The following is a 16,671-nucleotide window of genomic DNA, read 5'->3' on the forward strand; positions in this document are numbered from 1 at the left end:
GGGGATAACCTGTGGCAACAAATGTGTAGACAAGCGTTCAAGACCTCTATATCATCCCCTAACTACATGTGATAAAACTGCTCCACCGATGGCAATATGATACAGTGTGTCTGTTCAAAATGTTCCCAGTGGTGGACCCCCACTGCTGTCATGAATGCGGAGCTTGAGCTGACTACTGGCACATGTGGTGCGACTACCACAGGGTCCAGGTGTTTTGGGCTCAGGTCCTGTGGGTGGATTAGGGATGCGAGGGGAGCGGCGCACACCTTGGATCCTCTTATCGTACTGTTTGGGTTAGAGAGGTGTGAAGATAGGTGGGGCGCGCCATCAACTCCTGTGCCTTTCCTTCTACTGGCGGCGCGAGCATGCCGGGCCAAATATTGGAAGAGATGGTCCCTCTCCATGGTGCTAGAGTGGTCTAACACCGCCTAAAACATATACATTATGGAAAAAATCACAGCAGCAATCCACGGTGGTAGTTCCTTGGTGGAAATAGAATGGTTACAGTTTCACAATATCTTTCGGTGAGGGAGGGGGGGCTGGTGCCTCAATAAGAGGGACCAAACCGGCCCAATAAGACAATAAGTGTGAGAGGTGCACAACGAACCCTGAGGGGACAATGACTTAATTGCTATGGCCCACTCGGTCAAGGACTTAGGTACAAGAACATGGTCCAAGTATCTAACTGCCAAAAGAATAATTCATCTGAAACAAAGGGGTTGTGGGTGGATAGGTCGAATAATGGTGCAACATGACATGTCATCTATTGTATTGTTAGAGGGATGTACCCTCTTGTTGGTTAGTTTAATGGTTGTTTAACCTTGTCAAAATCCAATAAAAAGAAATTTGCACAAAAAAAGTGGGAAAAAAACAATCACTGCTCTTAGAAACATTTCAGGAAAACAAAACATGATATGCAGGTTGACAAAAAGCAATGCATATTATGTTCACCTACAATACAGTGACATTTGAAGAGCCACTTTGTCTTCATGGAAATGTCAGCCCCACACAACCCCTTTGTTCTGGCTGTGGGCAAAACCTCACAAGAAAATCTCCCACTGCCATCCTGGATTTTACATCCCCCATCTAATTACCAATTGAAATAAAATGTTCTGCTAAAGTTGTCAGCATTCAGTGTTCTCCAGACCTGCTGGCTCTGAAAGCATTGATGTCAAGAAAAGTTACCCTTGGCTGGAGCATGAATAATATGTGTGAACCGGGGGGCACCCACTTCAAAGAGCAAGCTTCCAACACAAAGGAGACTGATAAACAAAACAAAAAACTCTGGCAACAGGCTGAACCAGTGAAAACAAATGGCCGGAAGGCAGGATGGGGGCCATTGATCCCACATGAAGATTCACAATTTATTTAAAGGAACTATTATCATTTAGGCCTTTTTCTCAGCAACTATACAGTGGATTGATTTCATTGTTGTACCATTTTTTATGTAATTTCCAGGCAATATTTGGGACATAAAATGGATCAACCTGAGAAACTGTAATGGCCAGTTAAACTAGGTTTCTGGCTTATCTGAACATGTTCAAAATGTGAGTGTTGGTGACCGTGTGGGAAATGAAATTAGGGATATGCTTAATAACTTGCATATTCATAACTGGTGTGATTTTTATGGAAAAGACAGAAAGTTGACACATGGCCATTCTACATGGTACAGACTTGGTGGTTGGCTTATCTAATTTTCCATGATTAGCTGAATCAGAAAATATGTTTATTTTGGCAGTTGCTAGTAAAATTATGAAGTTGTGGTACATAACTAGTTTTTGCCAAAAAGTTGAAAGGACATCAAAGAGTGATTACAAATGGGAATGGCCTTATGTTGATCCAGACCCCTAAACCAATCCTGACCTGTAGGCTGGGTTTGGGAGGAGAGAGAAGGGTAACTGCCCAATCCGAGTGGCAGGAATTATTGCAGGGCACATTCCCAATATTGTAAAATTGGTGGTGTCATTGCTGCTATGTAAGGGGGGTTGCACTAGGACAGTGGACAGAAAAAGTGGAAATAGAGACATACAGAGAGGGCTGCTGAAATGCACCATCTGACACCTGGAAGGAAACACCAAAGGAGATTGTTGAGAGTGCATCTGGGTGGAACTGTCTGTTGTTAGGAAGGCCTCAAAACTGACTGGGTCCTATGGTGGAGGGCGGGAGGCCATCTTTGAGAGTGGAGTGACCAGACCCCCGCCCTATCTTTCCAGGGTGCCCTAAGATGCAGCTGACTTTCCTGGACCATAAACAGAGGCTTGTTATGTAAATAGAACTGAGCCATGGGAAACCAAAACATTGGGGGGTATGCTTGCCTTGACTCCCTTCTCTTTAGAGTGGGTGGGGGGGGGTCAAAACTGTGTAGATTCTCAGCCTAATCAACCAAAAATATGAATTCAATTATTTCCTATTTGGCAGAACGCTACAGGTGGATTTTGTTAAAATTAGAAATTAACAAAGCTCACTTCCCAGTGTGTGCTGAAAGCTATAGACTACACATTAATTGGGTAATCCTTGTTGTCCAGCTGACCCCGACTTCTTTAAGGGAAAGGGGTGTCTTTTTTTCTTAAATCAGTCCAGCCTTTTTATCCAGCTTCCCCAACACAAGCCTTTCAGAAAGGGGGGGGGGTCTGAAATCCAAAATTCCCCAAATCATTAAAAGGTTCTGTCTGACTTCCCAACATAGACCAAAGCATGGGGGTCTGAAAAACAAACAGATAAATCACCCTGCATTTATTTTAAATCAAAGGTGTCGGCAAAATCATCATTACCAATCCTGAAATCCTACAGCTGGCCTTTAAGCCTGGAGCAAGATCAAAATTGCACAACATTACATGATAAATGCCTTCATTATTGATCAGTGTAATTATTTTGAAGTGAAATGTGCATAAAGTGAAGATTTTTTATTGTGTTCTTTTTCATTCACTTTTGTGATTTATTTATGCTGAGAGAAGTTGATTGTGTTGTGCCACAGATGAAGTGGTGTTTGATATTTTCCTGCTGATTTCTATTACTTTTAATTTAGATAAATACCACTATATATCCTGTACACAGGTCTGGTTCTTGGCTCATCATTAGCTCAGGGGAGAGGGATCGAAGGGGCATGATATGTGTCGGAGATAAAGCTAAAAAGGACTCTGTTAAACAGTTTTTGCATAACCACTTGAGTGAGGTGGGAATAAACTCCTCTTGTTGAGGGTGGCTTCTCAATAAACCGTTACATTTCTATATACAATGCTGTTGTGCTGCACACACATGCTGAACCGCTCACCCGCCAATCTTGTAAGGACGGGCCTCCCAGTAGGACAGAGGGACATGTTATTGTGTCCTGTAGGGGGAGGCATCAGCCTGCCCTCCATGGCAGGGCCCTGATTATTTCCCATGGGTCACCTAAAACCTCCCCAGAATAAAAGTTGTAAAAGTTTGCTTAACACAAAACACCAAAAAATAGGGACATTCTGCATATCACTGAAGAAGTTCGTCCATCACTAGTGATAAGAACTCACTTTGTGTAGTGAGAAGTGTATGTCAACTAAAGGCCCCTACGCCCATAGCAACTGTCATCATCGTGTCTGCCTAAACATCACCAAATTCTCCTGGACTGTAGCCCGGCCTTTGCTTTCACACTTCTTCCACTTACCTGGGGACACTCCATGTGCTTTCAATTGGAACTAGGGATCAACTGTGTTCTCTATATCAGCCAGTTCAATACAATTACCACCCTTTATGTAAAGAAATCATTTTCAATGTGATGCCTCAGTCTTCCACTATCAGTCCGTACCTTGGACATAAGTCCTTGTTTTAGAATCAAATATTCCCTGAAATATGCTCACCTCCCCGGTTGCCTTGGTTGGCTTTGTTGAATGGCGTTCTTATATCCATTACTCCTTGTCTACAAGGTATTCAAATGTATATTGTTTCCTCTCTGGGATCACAGAACACCTTAGCAAAAATAAAAAATAAATATATCCACAGTTTTCTCCATGTGTTAGTGCTGTAAAAAGCAGGTGTAATGAGTATTAGTGTGAGTCAGAGTGAATGGAAAGCATTTAATCGAGCCCAGAATGTGAAAAGGTGGTGCCCCCCTTATAGCATTCCAACCTGTGACCCGCAGACTGAACATTGATCTGAACGGTGCACGCTCTGTGCAGTGACCTATCAGAATGGCACTTCTCCGATTTGCTCCAAGTTCTTTCCAGAAGTTGACTGGGCTATCGCGGTACAATACAGCTCAGAAACAGGCTTTTTCAGAGACAGCCACATATCAGACCTTAGCTAGCCACTTGCCAGACTCTTCCCTATCCCATAAGGGCCATTCAGAGGCACCGGTCCATTAATAATTCTTCTGATTTACACATAGGCCTTCGCCCTCTGAAAACTGATTGTTTCCTTCTGGGACTGTATCCTCCAGAACTACTCGCATTGCTCTGATAAGAAACGGCCAGTGTGCTGGTTACTGCTCTCGAGTTGTTTTTTAAAAGTATGTTTAACAATGTGTATGTATATCCACACCATTTGGCCAAGGCAGTTGGTTTTGCTTATTTCATCATGAAAATGGCAGCAGTGACTCATCAGCACATTTGAAGACCTCTAGGGAGACATTGTTTCAAGTGTTGCTGTCTTCAGAGACATGTGTTTCAAACATCATCAGCTTAAAGTACCATTCTCTTTAGATCTTAAATCCCAACATCCAGCAACTATTGTTGCAAGGAAATAAACAAAACCAAATACAATGGACAAATGTTTACACCATTTGCAAGGATTTTTCAGGGTCCACAAAAAGCATATATTTGAATGTGTTGCAGTTCTCTGAAGTTGCACTAGTGATTACTTAATTGTTTTAAAAATACATCGACCCATTGGCATGCCCCTTTAACGTTTTTAACACTACACGGGCCATGCATATTTACTCCTCACAACAGTGATGTTTCATTTATGTTGTAGAGTCGTAAATAATGTTGCCCAGGTTATGAGGGGCTTCAGAGAGCAGCACACGAGAAGCTATAAGAAAACATTTACATTAAAATGGGTGTTTGTTAGTGGTCTATGTGTTGAGGCCACTCAGTAAATAAAGAAAAGAGACAAAACACAATTTGCAAGTATTGGGCCAAAGACAATAAACCGTCTTCCTTTCCTTTGGCAATGGCAAAGCAGGCCAAGCAAGCTGAGTCCTAACAGTACAAGAATCGGCAGAACTTTACAGATGTATCAGCAGAAAGGGTGAGCAATAAGCACATCTGTACTGATACTCAACATTGTCATCATGTATGCTGTATAGAGAGAGCCAGCAAAAGCACAAGAACACTTCTGTCATCAGATATGGTTAGCCGTAGGCAACAAAGCCTACTTGAAGTCAACGTGAATATTTGGCGAACCCAAAGGCCGACTAGGCCACACAAATGTAAGTCACAGCAATCAACACAAGAAAGGAGTAAGGTAAAGGAGCCGAAGTAGGGAAAGGGAGTAGTGGCATACTTAATAAAAAAAAAATCAACTTCTAAAAGGTCTAACTTTAGTAAGTTAATGTTAAGGCTAGTGCCATTAAAGAAAAATTAAAAAATGTCATTTTTGGGGAGGTTGATTTTTAGCAGTGTCGCTCAAGGTCATCCCTCAAATGGATGTCAACCGTATAGCGTAAAACCTCATTCGATCAAAGATGGTTCTTATTCATAGGGGAGAACATTAGGGTGCAGTGTACCCCTACCTTTAAAAAAAATGAAACCTTGCCCCTTTTCCATCTAGTCACCTTGAGTATGTTCAAGACCTTTGTGTACTAGGCTCTCATCAGCGTACCGCCAATGTCCTGGGAGGATAACTCAGCGGCATCGTGCTCGCCTTGGAAACAAAACGACACGAAGCAACACAGGTTCGGTCCGCGCTTAGAAACCTCTGGATATTACGCGCGTTATAAATACGCAACTAAGACATATTCCTGTAACAGCGCCTCGATGCCTCCGACCTGTGTGAGCGCTTTAAAAATGCAAATAAATAAAATAAATGTATCTATTCAATCACCCGCCTTATCCTCCATATCTGCGAAGGAAGAGGCTCATCATGGGGGATGATTCCGCCGGGTCCTTCAAGGAAATCCCCGTCAAACCCCAAACAGGAAGTTCAGAATTTCGAAAATTGAGGAACAACTGCACGCTTCACTCTTGCATAGCATTGTTATTGCTTTCTTTATTGTTTTGTGTAATTTCCTTTAGTAAACTGTATGCATATTAACTTTTTTGTCATGGTTTTATTGTACAGCGCCCAGCTGCCTTAGGGCCACGGTGTCTGCGCTGAATTCATTTTTAAAATAATTACATAACAAACAAAAGAGCGTATGCTAAGCAATGGACATATTTGAGAGTGCAATTTCAAACCAATAGGAAAAGACAGCCACTGTATTTCCAACAATCCTTCCTAGAGGTGCTTACCTGAGACAATGGAGGCCAGTCGGAATATGTCAGAGAGACGCGCAGTGACGGGCTCGTATGGCGACGCTTCGTAGAACTCCTCCCCTGCAAAGCAAAGAGACCAGCGGACTGAGAGACGTGGATGCAGACAAATCCTGAGACAGACACACAATTAACAACTCTTCCTTGTGAGGAAATTCAGATATTCTATCAATCAACAAAAATTGACAGAAATTAGCATATCAAGGTGGAATATGCACATTTCATAAAATTGGCTTTGCATAACCACGTAAATTTCACAGGACGAAAGGCATTTGCCTTTCATAAGATCAACACACACACAAAACCAAGAGAGGATATTTTCTTCTAAAAGTGTTTTTGAAAACGTTAAAACGTGTGCATGTTTTTAACTACAAGAACCAATAAAATTGTTTTCCCTAAAACTTGCAATACCGAAATGGGACATTTCGCCTTTAGTTGTTTGTTATTTTTCATCAAGTTATATAGTGCAGTGGTGAAGTGTCCGGTGTGCAAACCTGACGACTGTGTTTTGAGCCCAGAGGTCGGCTTTAATTCATGAATTCAAAGAGGACATTCAATGGTTCTCATTTTAACTGTGGGGGGTCTGGGTCTCAACTTGAGCCCGGATTCTATCTCTCTACATACAATTCCCCCAACCCCAGCAAAATCTTTCTTCGGCTGGGAACTTGCTTTGGAGCAGCCTCCCTGCCGCACTGAAAATTGACGAGAACCATCGATGGGTCCGGAAGTACCTCAAGAACTTCCTCTTTGCTTCTGCTTTCTCTCCTCCTCGCCCCTGCTGAAGTCCTGGCTGAAACCATAACTGCACTAGTCACCGGCTACCCTCTGTTCTCGGGCCCAGGTCCACTCTCCGCCAGTTACACACCTGCACTGCCCCCCTGGCAACCCTTGCACTCTGGGGCTGTCTTCTGTATTCCTAGAGCCCCCACCATCACTTGACACCTGATGTCTGCACTTACCCTTGCACCTGCCACCAGCTGGTTGCGCGTCTTATTTATACTTATTTATTAATTTTACTACTGTTATCCTATGTACTGCACTTCCCCCTCCCCCTCGCACTCCTCCCTTCCCTCCTCCCCTGCACTTGCGCAATCTCAATATCACCTGGCCTGGTAAGATCGTTCTCTGTCTTCCCCTCCCCTGCCTCGTCGCGCCTTGAAACACGTGTGTATAGGAGCCTTATAAATGCCATATCTTATCATATTAATGAAATAGTGCTCAATTATATGTTGCTTTGAATGTCTTGCACCCATTACAGTGATTCATGCACCCGTGCAGATAATCAGACTGGCACCTGTATACCATTTCCTTTGGGTTTAGGTGTAGTTTGGGCCCAGGATATTTCCAACCCATTGCTCCTCGTTTAATTGTGTTTGTACTACAATGTACCTAGGGTGTGGCTCATGCCAAAAACTCTAATGTAAACTAAAATTATAAGATCTCAGGAATTCAGTCAGCTGTAGGGAAGTACTTGCAGCCATCTTGCTTTGGGCTGAGTTTTATGCTGCTGCAATGGTATTATCCACTTGTGCGGTAACACAGTTTTGCCAAATGTATTTGCTGCAAAATTAAAGAAGGTACGTTTGGGTGAGGTATGTAGTAGTGAGGTGTGGGGGCAGAAATGGATGTGCGAGAACCCCTCTGACTTACCCCCCACAATTTGGAGTAAAACAAAAAAGCGGTAAATTCAGCTAAAAGAATTTGGCGGAAATAGCATTTGGCAAACCATTTTTTGGCAAGCATTCACAAGTCCACTGCAACAGTCACTAAGAGAGATGCCATCAAGAATTCACTTATTCAGAGTTGTTTTAGTTGTAATCAGCATTTAAAAAATAAAGAAAATGATGAGTTGTCTATTTCAGAAATAATAACAGAGGCAAAATTCTCCACACTTGGGTAATAATTGTTTGCAATTTCTCTCACATACTATGAAATATGATAGATGGAAACAGGGCACTAAATAAAAAAGGAAAAACGTGTCTGGATGGAAACCCGCTGAACAAAGAAGAGAGCATAAAGTGGGCAGTTTAAGAAAGAAACACGTGAACGGCAGCAATGACAACGTGCAGTAATCAAAGCACAGATGAGTCTCTTCATTACATTAAGAAAAGATTATAGTTCCAGCAGCTTATACATCGAATGTCATTAATAAGGCAACAATTCATGGGTGGATAATGAACCGACAGGTGACGACGCGCCACGCAGATGGAATTATTTGCGCCGAAAAACGGGGATTTGTCCGCCATTCTGCCCGCAAATCCCCATTTGTTAAACAGGGATTTGCGGGCAGAATGGCACACAAATCCCCGTTTTTCGGCGCAAATAATTCCATGAATCATCTTGAAGGCTGAAGCACAACGTTTCCCTTTCCATGGCTGGGAGGGAAGCAAGAAAAGGTTCAGCAGGAACAAGCAGGTATCTGAAAAGATATATATATTTAGCGAAAAGTCTCTTTAGCTAAAACATTGATAAGATGATCCAATTCATCGCAAGACAAGAAAGAACACCCTTGAAATTCTATTGGTGTGGGAAGTGGCGAGAATCTAAACTTGGAGTCAAGCTCGGTGATGTCACCCCTGATGTCATTTCTCATTTTGATCTCATTGTTCATTCCGGCTGTGGTCTTTTGATGTGCCATGCACAGAGCAAGGCAGATGACTCCGAGTTAAGGCTGCCGTCACTTCCAACATAAACTGAAATTCGTTGATCATTGGATCGTCCTAGCTGTGTCTTAACTAAAGCTTTATCACTGAATTTCAAGGCTTTTATCATGCAATGTCTTCTCCACCACCGAGCACCCTTTTGCCATGGTTCTGTCAATCGGTATGCAGTGTTTATATCGAAAATGTTATGAAGAATGATCTTATATTGAATAGTTTATAACGAAATATGTTATGAAGAATGCATTTAGGGGTGGGGTAAAGGGTTACATCCTGTGGGGAAAGGGCCAGAGTGGGTTTTTAGAGGTGGGAAACAGGTTTCTGGGGAGAACCCCCCCAAAAAATGGTTATATTTTTCATTATAAAATATTCATTATAAGTGCATTCTGTCACTCCTGCAACAATTAGGATAAACGACTTTGACCAAAGGCAACCTCACTAGTAAACAACCAGATCCCTCTTGCCATGGCAAAAGGCCTTGGCCATCGACTGCAGAGCAGCAATTCGGATGAAAGACCACGGCCCATTGGCTATTTTCTATGACCACTGGCCGGCCATGGCTCATATAAACTTCACTAGTAAATAACCCAAACCCACTCTGCACATTACAATATGGAGAAAAATAAAGACTGTGATCCACTAGCCATGGCCAAAGGCTGGGGTGTTTATCCCCCTCACTAATAAATAATGAGATGCCACCAGCCATGGCCATCAGAAGGGGCCGCTGTCTCCATGGCAACAGTTGGGCTACATCCATGGGTCACTGGCCATGGCCAGCACCCCATGCCTCCCATTTGTACCCCACCTTTAATTTCCATAGTATTCTCCCCTGAATATTTCCCGCGGACACATAACCGTCATCAACATGGAGCCTCTTTGAGTTGCCGCGGTTGTTGCTCCCACGATACTGAAGCATTAGCAAATGACCGCAGTGATGGGAAATGCAAATAACATTGAAAGGTCTTCCCTATGCCCCCTGCCACTTAAAGGTGCACCTCTCCTCATTTTTGTGTATCCCCTCCCAACCACCACAGTCTGTAAATCCCTTCTGACACTCCCATGTTATTTCCCTCGATATTTGTCGTGAGACACATTCTTTATGACTGCGCCTTTCAATGCTCCTGTGGGAATCCAGCTGGTGTCCCGTGGGAATCCTGCTGTTAGACGAAAACTATCCTACACAAAACAGGCTCTCCAGCAAACTAGTTGGTCCTGTTCCCCCCAGCTGCAACTTCCTCTCTAAATAAGCATTTTGAGCCCTTTCCTTTATTGCCTTTGAATGGGATTAAAATGGGAAGGGGGAGGGTGGCTGCTGGACGGCACCACCGGAAATGGCTGCCTAATTGCTGAGCTCCGCCCAGGGAACCTGTACTTAGTCCCAATCCATTGAGCAGTGGCCGACCTTATGTTGTTACAAAATGCCAGAAACATACATGATGGTGCTGCACACTAACGGCAGTCGAAAAGGACAGTCATAAACCTGGTTTCAGATGCTATGGGGCTGAGGCCTTCCCATCCCAAGACAGGAGCCAGAGCTGGTTGACGCTTGGCCGGGCACGACTAGCCTGCAGTTCCTCCCCAACGGTGCTGGTGCTCCGTGAGAGACACAGGGTGCAAAGGATAATTGCGCGTGTCCCTGGATGCTGAGGTTCTTGCCACACTAATATCCTCATTGAGTGCTTGTGGTGTGTCAACCCGGGGTGGCAGTGACTCGTGGAGGTGTACCCTCTGGGATCCCACTGGTGCTGCTATGCTGCCAAAGTGTATTTCCTCATAGGGTGAGGAGGAGAGGGTGTGTGGTGGGCACTGGCCCCTCATGTGGGCACACAGACATTCAGAAAACTGTGTATGAGGAGGACTGGTGCTCTGGCCCTGTGCAGCCCTGTAGCCTGTATGACACGGGGCTACTACAGAATGTCTGGAGCGACATGTATAAACAGTGGAATATTCTCTACTGTACCCTCACCATTAAAATAAAAACAACATTGTAGTGGCTGGAGCTGCTGCAGTTCATTGGACCCCACTGTCTTGAGGTCCTGGGCCCATCCACAGCTATAGGGACAGTGTTTGGCCTTGAGCCCATGACCAGCGCTTGATTGCACAAGGCGCTACTAGCAACAAGTCAGAAAAATGCCTGGATCCAGTTCAAAGAAGCAGATCTGTATGGACATGTTTACTAACGGCAGCGATAACACAAAGAATGCCCCAACCGATACCTGAAAACCTTTCCTAATAATCAACTAACTGTGCTTTATCATGCTGGAGGTTTAAGGAACTCTTTGTTCAATGGATCAGAAGATGGACACTCTCACTAATAGGCTGGAAAGCTTGCAACACAAAATTGAGCAATTGTGTGGGTGCATGACGGAGGCGGAGACCTGTATTGGTCGAACCGACTATGCAGTGGGGTGTCTGGAAGAGAAAGTGTTGCGCCTGGAGAAGGACAAAAGAAATGGCCCCTGGGGAAAAATGATGACCTGGAATCCAGATCATGCTGGAATAACATCCGTATCGGGGGCTTGCTTGAGTCAGCTGTGATCCTGGGGCACCCTGTGCTCACTGACCACTTTTTTATTGAGAGGGTGCACCGAACACAAACTATCAGACCAGCCCCAGGATGCCCCACAGGCACCATCATTGCCAGGGTGCCCAACGATAGAGACAGAGACTTGATCCTCAAAGCAGCATGAGAAAAGCGTGACCTAAGATTTAACAATGCCCACATATCAATATAGCGTGGTTACAATGCTGCAGTGCAGTTTGCAAGGAGTACCTTCCTGGATGTAAGCATAGGCTCAGGGAAAACACTTGAAATACCAAATTCTGTTCCCAGTGAAACTGAAATTCCTGCTTGGCGAACGATTGCACATCTTCACATCACCGGAGGAGGCCTTGCACTTTACATACTTGTTGTGAAAGCACTGGCGCATCATCTTTTACTATTGTCCCAACCCAGAAGTCTGGCGCAGATGCAGGGGAGTATCGAGCATTATAAGATTGGGGGGGCTAGCCACAAGAAAAGTCCTGCTACTTTTCCCCCCCAAATTCAGTGCACACAATTCCATACAGTCTTATTTGTGCCCCCAATCCTCCCACCTCTGTCCCAATCTACTTTTCTGGTAACATTAGTGGCAGATGGCATTTTAACACACAACAAAAAAAACTGCAGGATCATTACAGATGCAGGAAACTCATTTATTGCAGCTCTTCCCTGGCACTCTGGGGCAAAATACATGCAAACCTCCTAATTTGCATATAGATTGCACCAACAGAAGTGACTTCACACTAAAGGACAATGCAAGGAGCATCATCAGTCTTTGATACTTGGAGCAACATGGAAGTGACTGTAGAATAAGTTGCCATAAGTAAGCCAAGTGGAAATAACTTTGAGGTGCAAAATACTTACATTGCACTATGATTATGTATGGAGGAACTAGTCATTAGGCTTTTTTGTATAATAGCATGATATATTTACATAAGCTATGAAGTGAATCAGAATCGCTTACAGAGCGGCAGATAAGACACAGTGGGCCTCATTACGACCCAGGCGGTAAGTTACCGCCTGGGTCGTACCTTTACCACCATGGCGTAAACTATGTTTACGCCATGGTGGTTGGCGGACTTACCGCCCCATTCCGAGGTCGGCGGGGCGGTAAGTCCCCAATCCCCATTTACCCTTCCCCATTCCCATTTTTGCCCCATAGGGCATAATGGGAGTGGGGAAGGCGTTAATTATGCCACCGTAAATTACGGTGGCGTAATTAACAACATGGTCCCTTAGCGCCATGGATTTTAACACCTGCTAAAAGCAGGTGTTAAATCCGCCATGGCGCTAAGGGACCTCGGAATCAGGCGGTAAGGGTCGGCGCTGTTTACGCTGCCGTAAACCCCTTACCGCCTGAGTCGTAATGAGGCCCAGTGTGATTAAATGATTTGCCCAGGATCACACACTTTTGTTAAATGGTGCCACCGGGATGTGGAAAACCTAAGCAACTGAGCACATCTTCCCAGGTTTAGGGGATATACATATTTAGTAAGGTTTTGCTTTGAATTTCATGTGCTTAAATAATACTTTGTTTATAGCAATGCCTTGGATGCAAACCACATTACATTAAAAAAAATAGCCTTTCATAGTAAACTAACTCTGCACTATATCCATTGTCAAGAAATATGTTGAGCAATACGAGTATGGCTTTAGTTTTATTCTCTGCATCCTGCATGCAAAGACACAACAACCTCATGCACATTAATGTGAGCCTAACAAATTCCCCTTGGGGTTTAAAGCCATAGTCATTATTTCATAAAGCTCGCAACATTATGCACCCTTCTCACTTTTCGAAAGGGACAAAAGTCCCTGCTAATAGTCTCCCACCCTCCTTTCCCCTCCCTTCTGTGCCTAACGGCTCACATTGTAATGCTCTGTTTACACGTAGCAACGTAAGAGCCCCTCTGTTGCCCGGCGCTCCTTGGGACATTGTCCTGGCAGCGGGACTTTGCCATTCTGAAAGAGTAAGGTGTCCTGCTGCCAGGACAATGAGCGTGCTGAGCAGGAATTGCTCAGCGCACATTGTCCTGCCAGCAGGACACCTTTCCCATTCGGCACCCTCATTGAGGTGCCCTACGGGAGAGATATCCCACTGAGAAATGTCCCGGTCTGTCTCTAGCACGCCACTGCGCAGATGCCAGTTGCAAAGCTTAATCTTCCCTAGCTGCGATTGCAACAAAAAAAAAAAGTAATGGCTGCAATTTTTGGGGGGTGGGAATTCGCATCTAAGGAAGTTTAAACTTCACATCTGGCATCTGCACCCCAATTCCGGGACATGACAATAGTAAAAGATGAAGCGCCAGTGCCATCACAACGATTCCATAAATCACGAGTCCTCCTCTGCGATGTGAAGAAGTGCACCATTGTTAGCCCCCTCCCCCATGGCGAGTCTTGCAAGTTGTCTTTTTGACTAAAGTTTCGGTGTTTATTATGCTACTTCATAATGAGGGATGCTGAGGTGGAGGCTTGGTTGTTCCAGTGAGGGTGTGGGTGTTGAGGCAGGGGGTGAGTTTGGGGGTTATTGTACAATGTTATTTTTTCATAACTGAACCGTACATTACTGAAACCAATGGACACATGGCCTATACACAACACATGGAATGGCACTTTAGCACATCAATCTGTCTGAGGCATTGGTGCTCTGCAGACAATAACAAATCGCTCTGTTGACGGAGCTGGCGAAGGCCATCCTCACACCTCTAACATGGAATGTACGTGGGCTGAACAACCCGATTAAACAGCGCAAGCTCATAGCCTATATAAAGGTGCATCAGATCTCTATAGTCTTGCTGAAAGATGCACACCTTACACAAGCTGGTCATGCTGGCTTCTGGCAAGCTAGCACTCAATCGAAATGCTACTCATCTTAAACTACCTACTCACGGGGCGTCAAGACTTGTATTCAGAAATCCATAGGTTTTCAGGAACACACAGTGGTTATAGTTCCTGAGATTGCATTAGATCCATTCCGGCAGGTTGTATCGCTGGTCATCGTGCAGTCTTAGTTAATCTTAATGCACCCAACGTGGATGACCCTAGCTTCTTCAACAGGATTTCTATCAAACTGCATGAATTATCAGACTGTTTGGCGACTATGGCAGGTGACCTGAGCACGGTAACACATCTGCTCCTGGATAGGTCCTCCGATAGGGAAAGGTCATTGGCTAGTTCAGCCAGGGCCCTCCTAGACCTGTGTGGCAAATATGAGCTATTGGATGTGTGGAGGTTGTCCCATAAAATGCAGCGCAAATATATCTATTATTCCACTGTCCACGATTCACATTCCCATATAGACAAGTAGATGCTATCTGGGTGATGCAGAGCAATATTCTGCCGCGCATGCAGTCTGATCACTCCACTCTCACCACAGGGTTATATCTCCCCAATGTCTGTCAGTTTAGTAGAAGATGGAGGTTCAAACCAAATTCCTTATGCAATATCGTGTTCAAAGCTGATCTCTGCACTGACATGTCACGCTTCCTGGAAACAAATAGAAGGTCTGTGGAGGAGGTTGCATTGCTATGGTAAATGTATAAAGTGTACTTAAAGGGAGTGTGCATATCTAGGGAAAATGGGGTGTTTAAAGTCACTCAGGGGTAGACAAGATAGCGCTGAGGAAGCCCTGAAAGAACTGGAGTCTACACATGTGAGGGATCACGCCAAGGGCACGCTGCCCAAGATCAGGGATACATTGGGAAAATGCTATGAGACGGCAAATAGAGAAATCAGATTCCTGGGGTGCAAAGTCTCGGATAGGAGGTATGGTGAGGGGGAGAGGACCGGTCAACCTCTCTCATGAGCTATCATATTTGAGAATGCTCCTGTCATGATAGCTGAGATTGTCGTTATCGGGGTGCACATACCGATTAGATGGCAATCATTAGTGGATTTGTGCAATTCTATGCAGCTCTTTATAGCAAACTGGAGGCAATCCTTTGTCATAAACTGTCACAATATATTAATCAAATATATCTGGCCTAGGTGATTGCAGACCACTGTGCCAGGCTAAATAGCCCATTGTTGGCAGAAGAGTTGAGAAAACAAGTTTGGGACCTCCCAAATGGTAAGGCCCCGAGTCTGGACGGTACTTCAATAGAATACTATAAAGAGTTCTGTACCACAGTGTGCTCCCAACTGTTTTAATCTTATCAGACGTCTCTTTACAAAAGGGTTTTTCCACCCACTGTGAGAGAGGAGTCATTACACCATTCCCCAAGCTGGGGAAGGACATCCGGCTATTTGCCTCATACACGCTTCTATCCCTGCTCTATATTGGCAATAAAGCCCTTGCTAAGGTGCTGGCAAACCGGCTATCTCCACTAATGTCCAAGCTAGTGCTTCCGGATCAATCTGGCTTTATCCCAGGGAGATCCACCCAGCATAACCTTTGCTGCCTGTTTACAGTTCTCTCCCAACTAGACCCACAATTACAAGAAGTTGCAATGCTACAAAATGCTGTGAAGGTATTTGACCATCTGCCGTATACATTTCTTTTCACGGTCTTGCAGTGAATGAGAGTGGGGACTTAATTGTTAGCATTAATTAAGCTGCTATATGCCACGCCAATAGTCAAGCTGATGGTGACCGTCATTACCTCAGCCCGCTTTGAGATGTATAGAGGTACACGACAAGGCTGCCCCTTGTCACCACTCCTATTTGTCCTGGCCATTGAGCCTCTGGAAATCATCCTCTGAACGGAACATGTGCACATGGGACACACCTTTTACACACAGAATGTTCTGGTGTTGCTCCACGCCAACAATCTTCTGTTATCTCTATTAGACCTTGTCAGCAACTTGGACCTTACCTGCAGACAGTGGTCGAGTTCCAACCGTTTTCAGGGATCAAGATTAACTGGGGTAAATTTGAACTCCCCTGCTCACGACAGCAGGGGTCGGCTTCAGACTGACTGGGGTTTCAAGTGGTGTCAGGACGGGGTACGCTATTTAGGAATCCAAGTTGCCAATGATCCCCATAAGGTGTTGGTCGATAACCATATGGCAGTCACCACCACTATGAAATT

At 44.6% G+C, this 16,671-nt stretch overlaps 1 protein-coding gene across 1 annotated transcript in view; it reads right to left on the reverse strand.

Moving 5' to 3' along the window:
* The window catches only part of GFRA2 (GDNF family receptor alpha 2), a 650,128-nt gene that overhangs the window by 423,633 nt on the left and 209,824 nt on the right, over positions 1–16,671 (reverse strand). The window contains exon 3 of the mRNA XM_069617719.1: positions 6,423–6,506. Coding sequence (XP_069473820.1) covers positions 6,423–6,506 — 84 coding nt within the window. The remainder of the gene's footprint in view (positions 1–6,422; positions 6,507–16,671) is intronic.

Source organism: Ambystoma mexicanum, chromosome 10 (genome assembly GCF_040938575.1).
Source record: "Ambystoma mexicanum isolate Mex_15411 chromosome 10, UKY_AmexF1_1, whole genome shotgun sequence".
Classification (NCBI taxonomy): Eukaryota; Metazoa; Chordata; class Amphibia; order Caudata; family Ambystomatidae; genus Ambystoma; species Ambystoma mexicanum.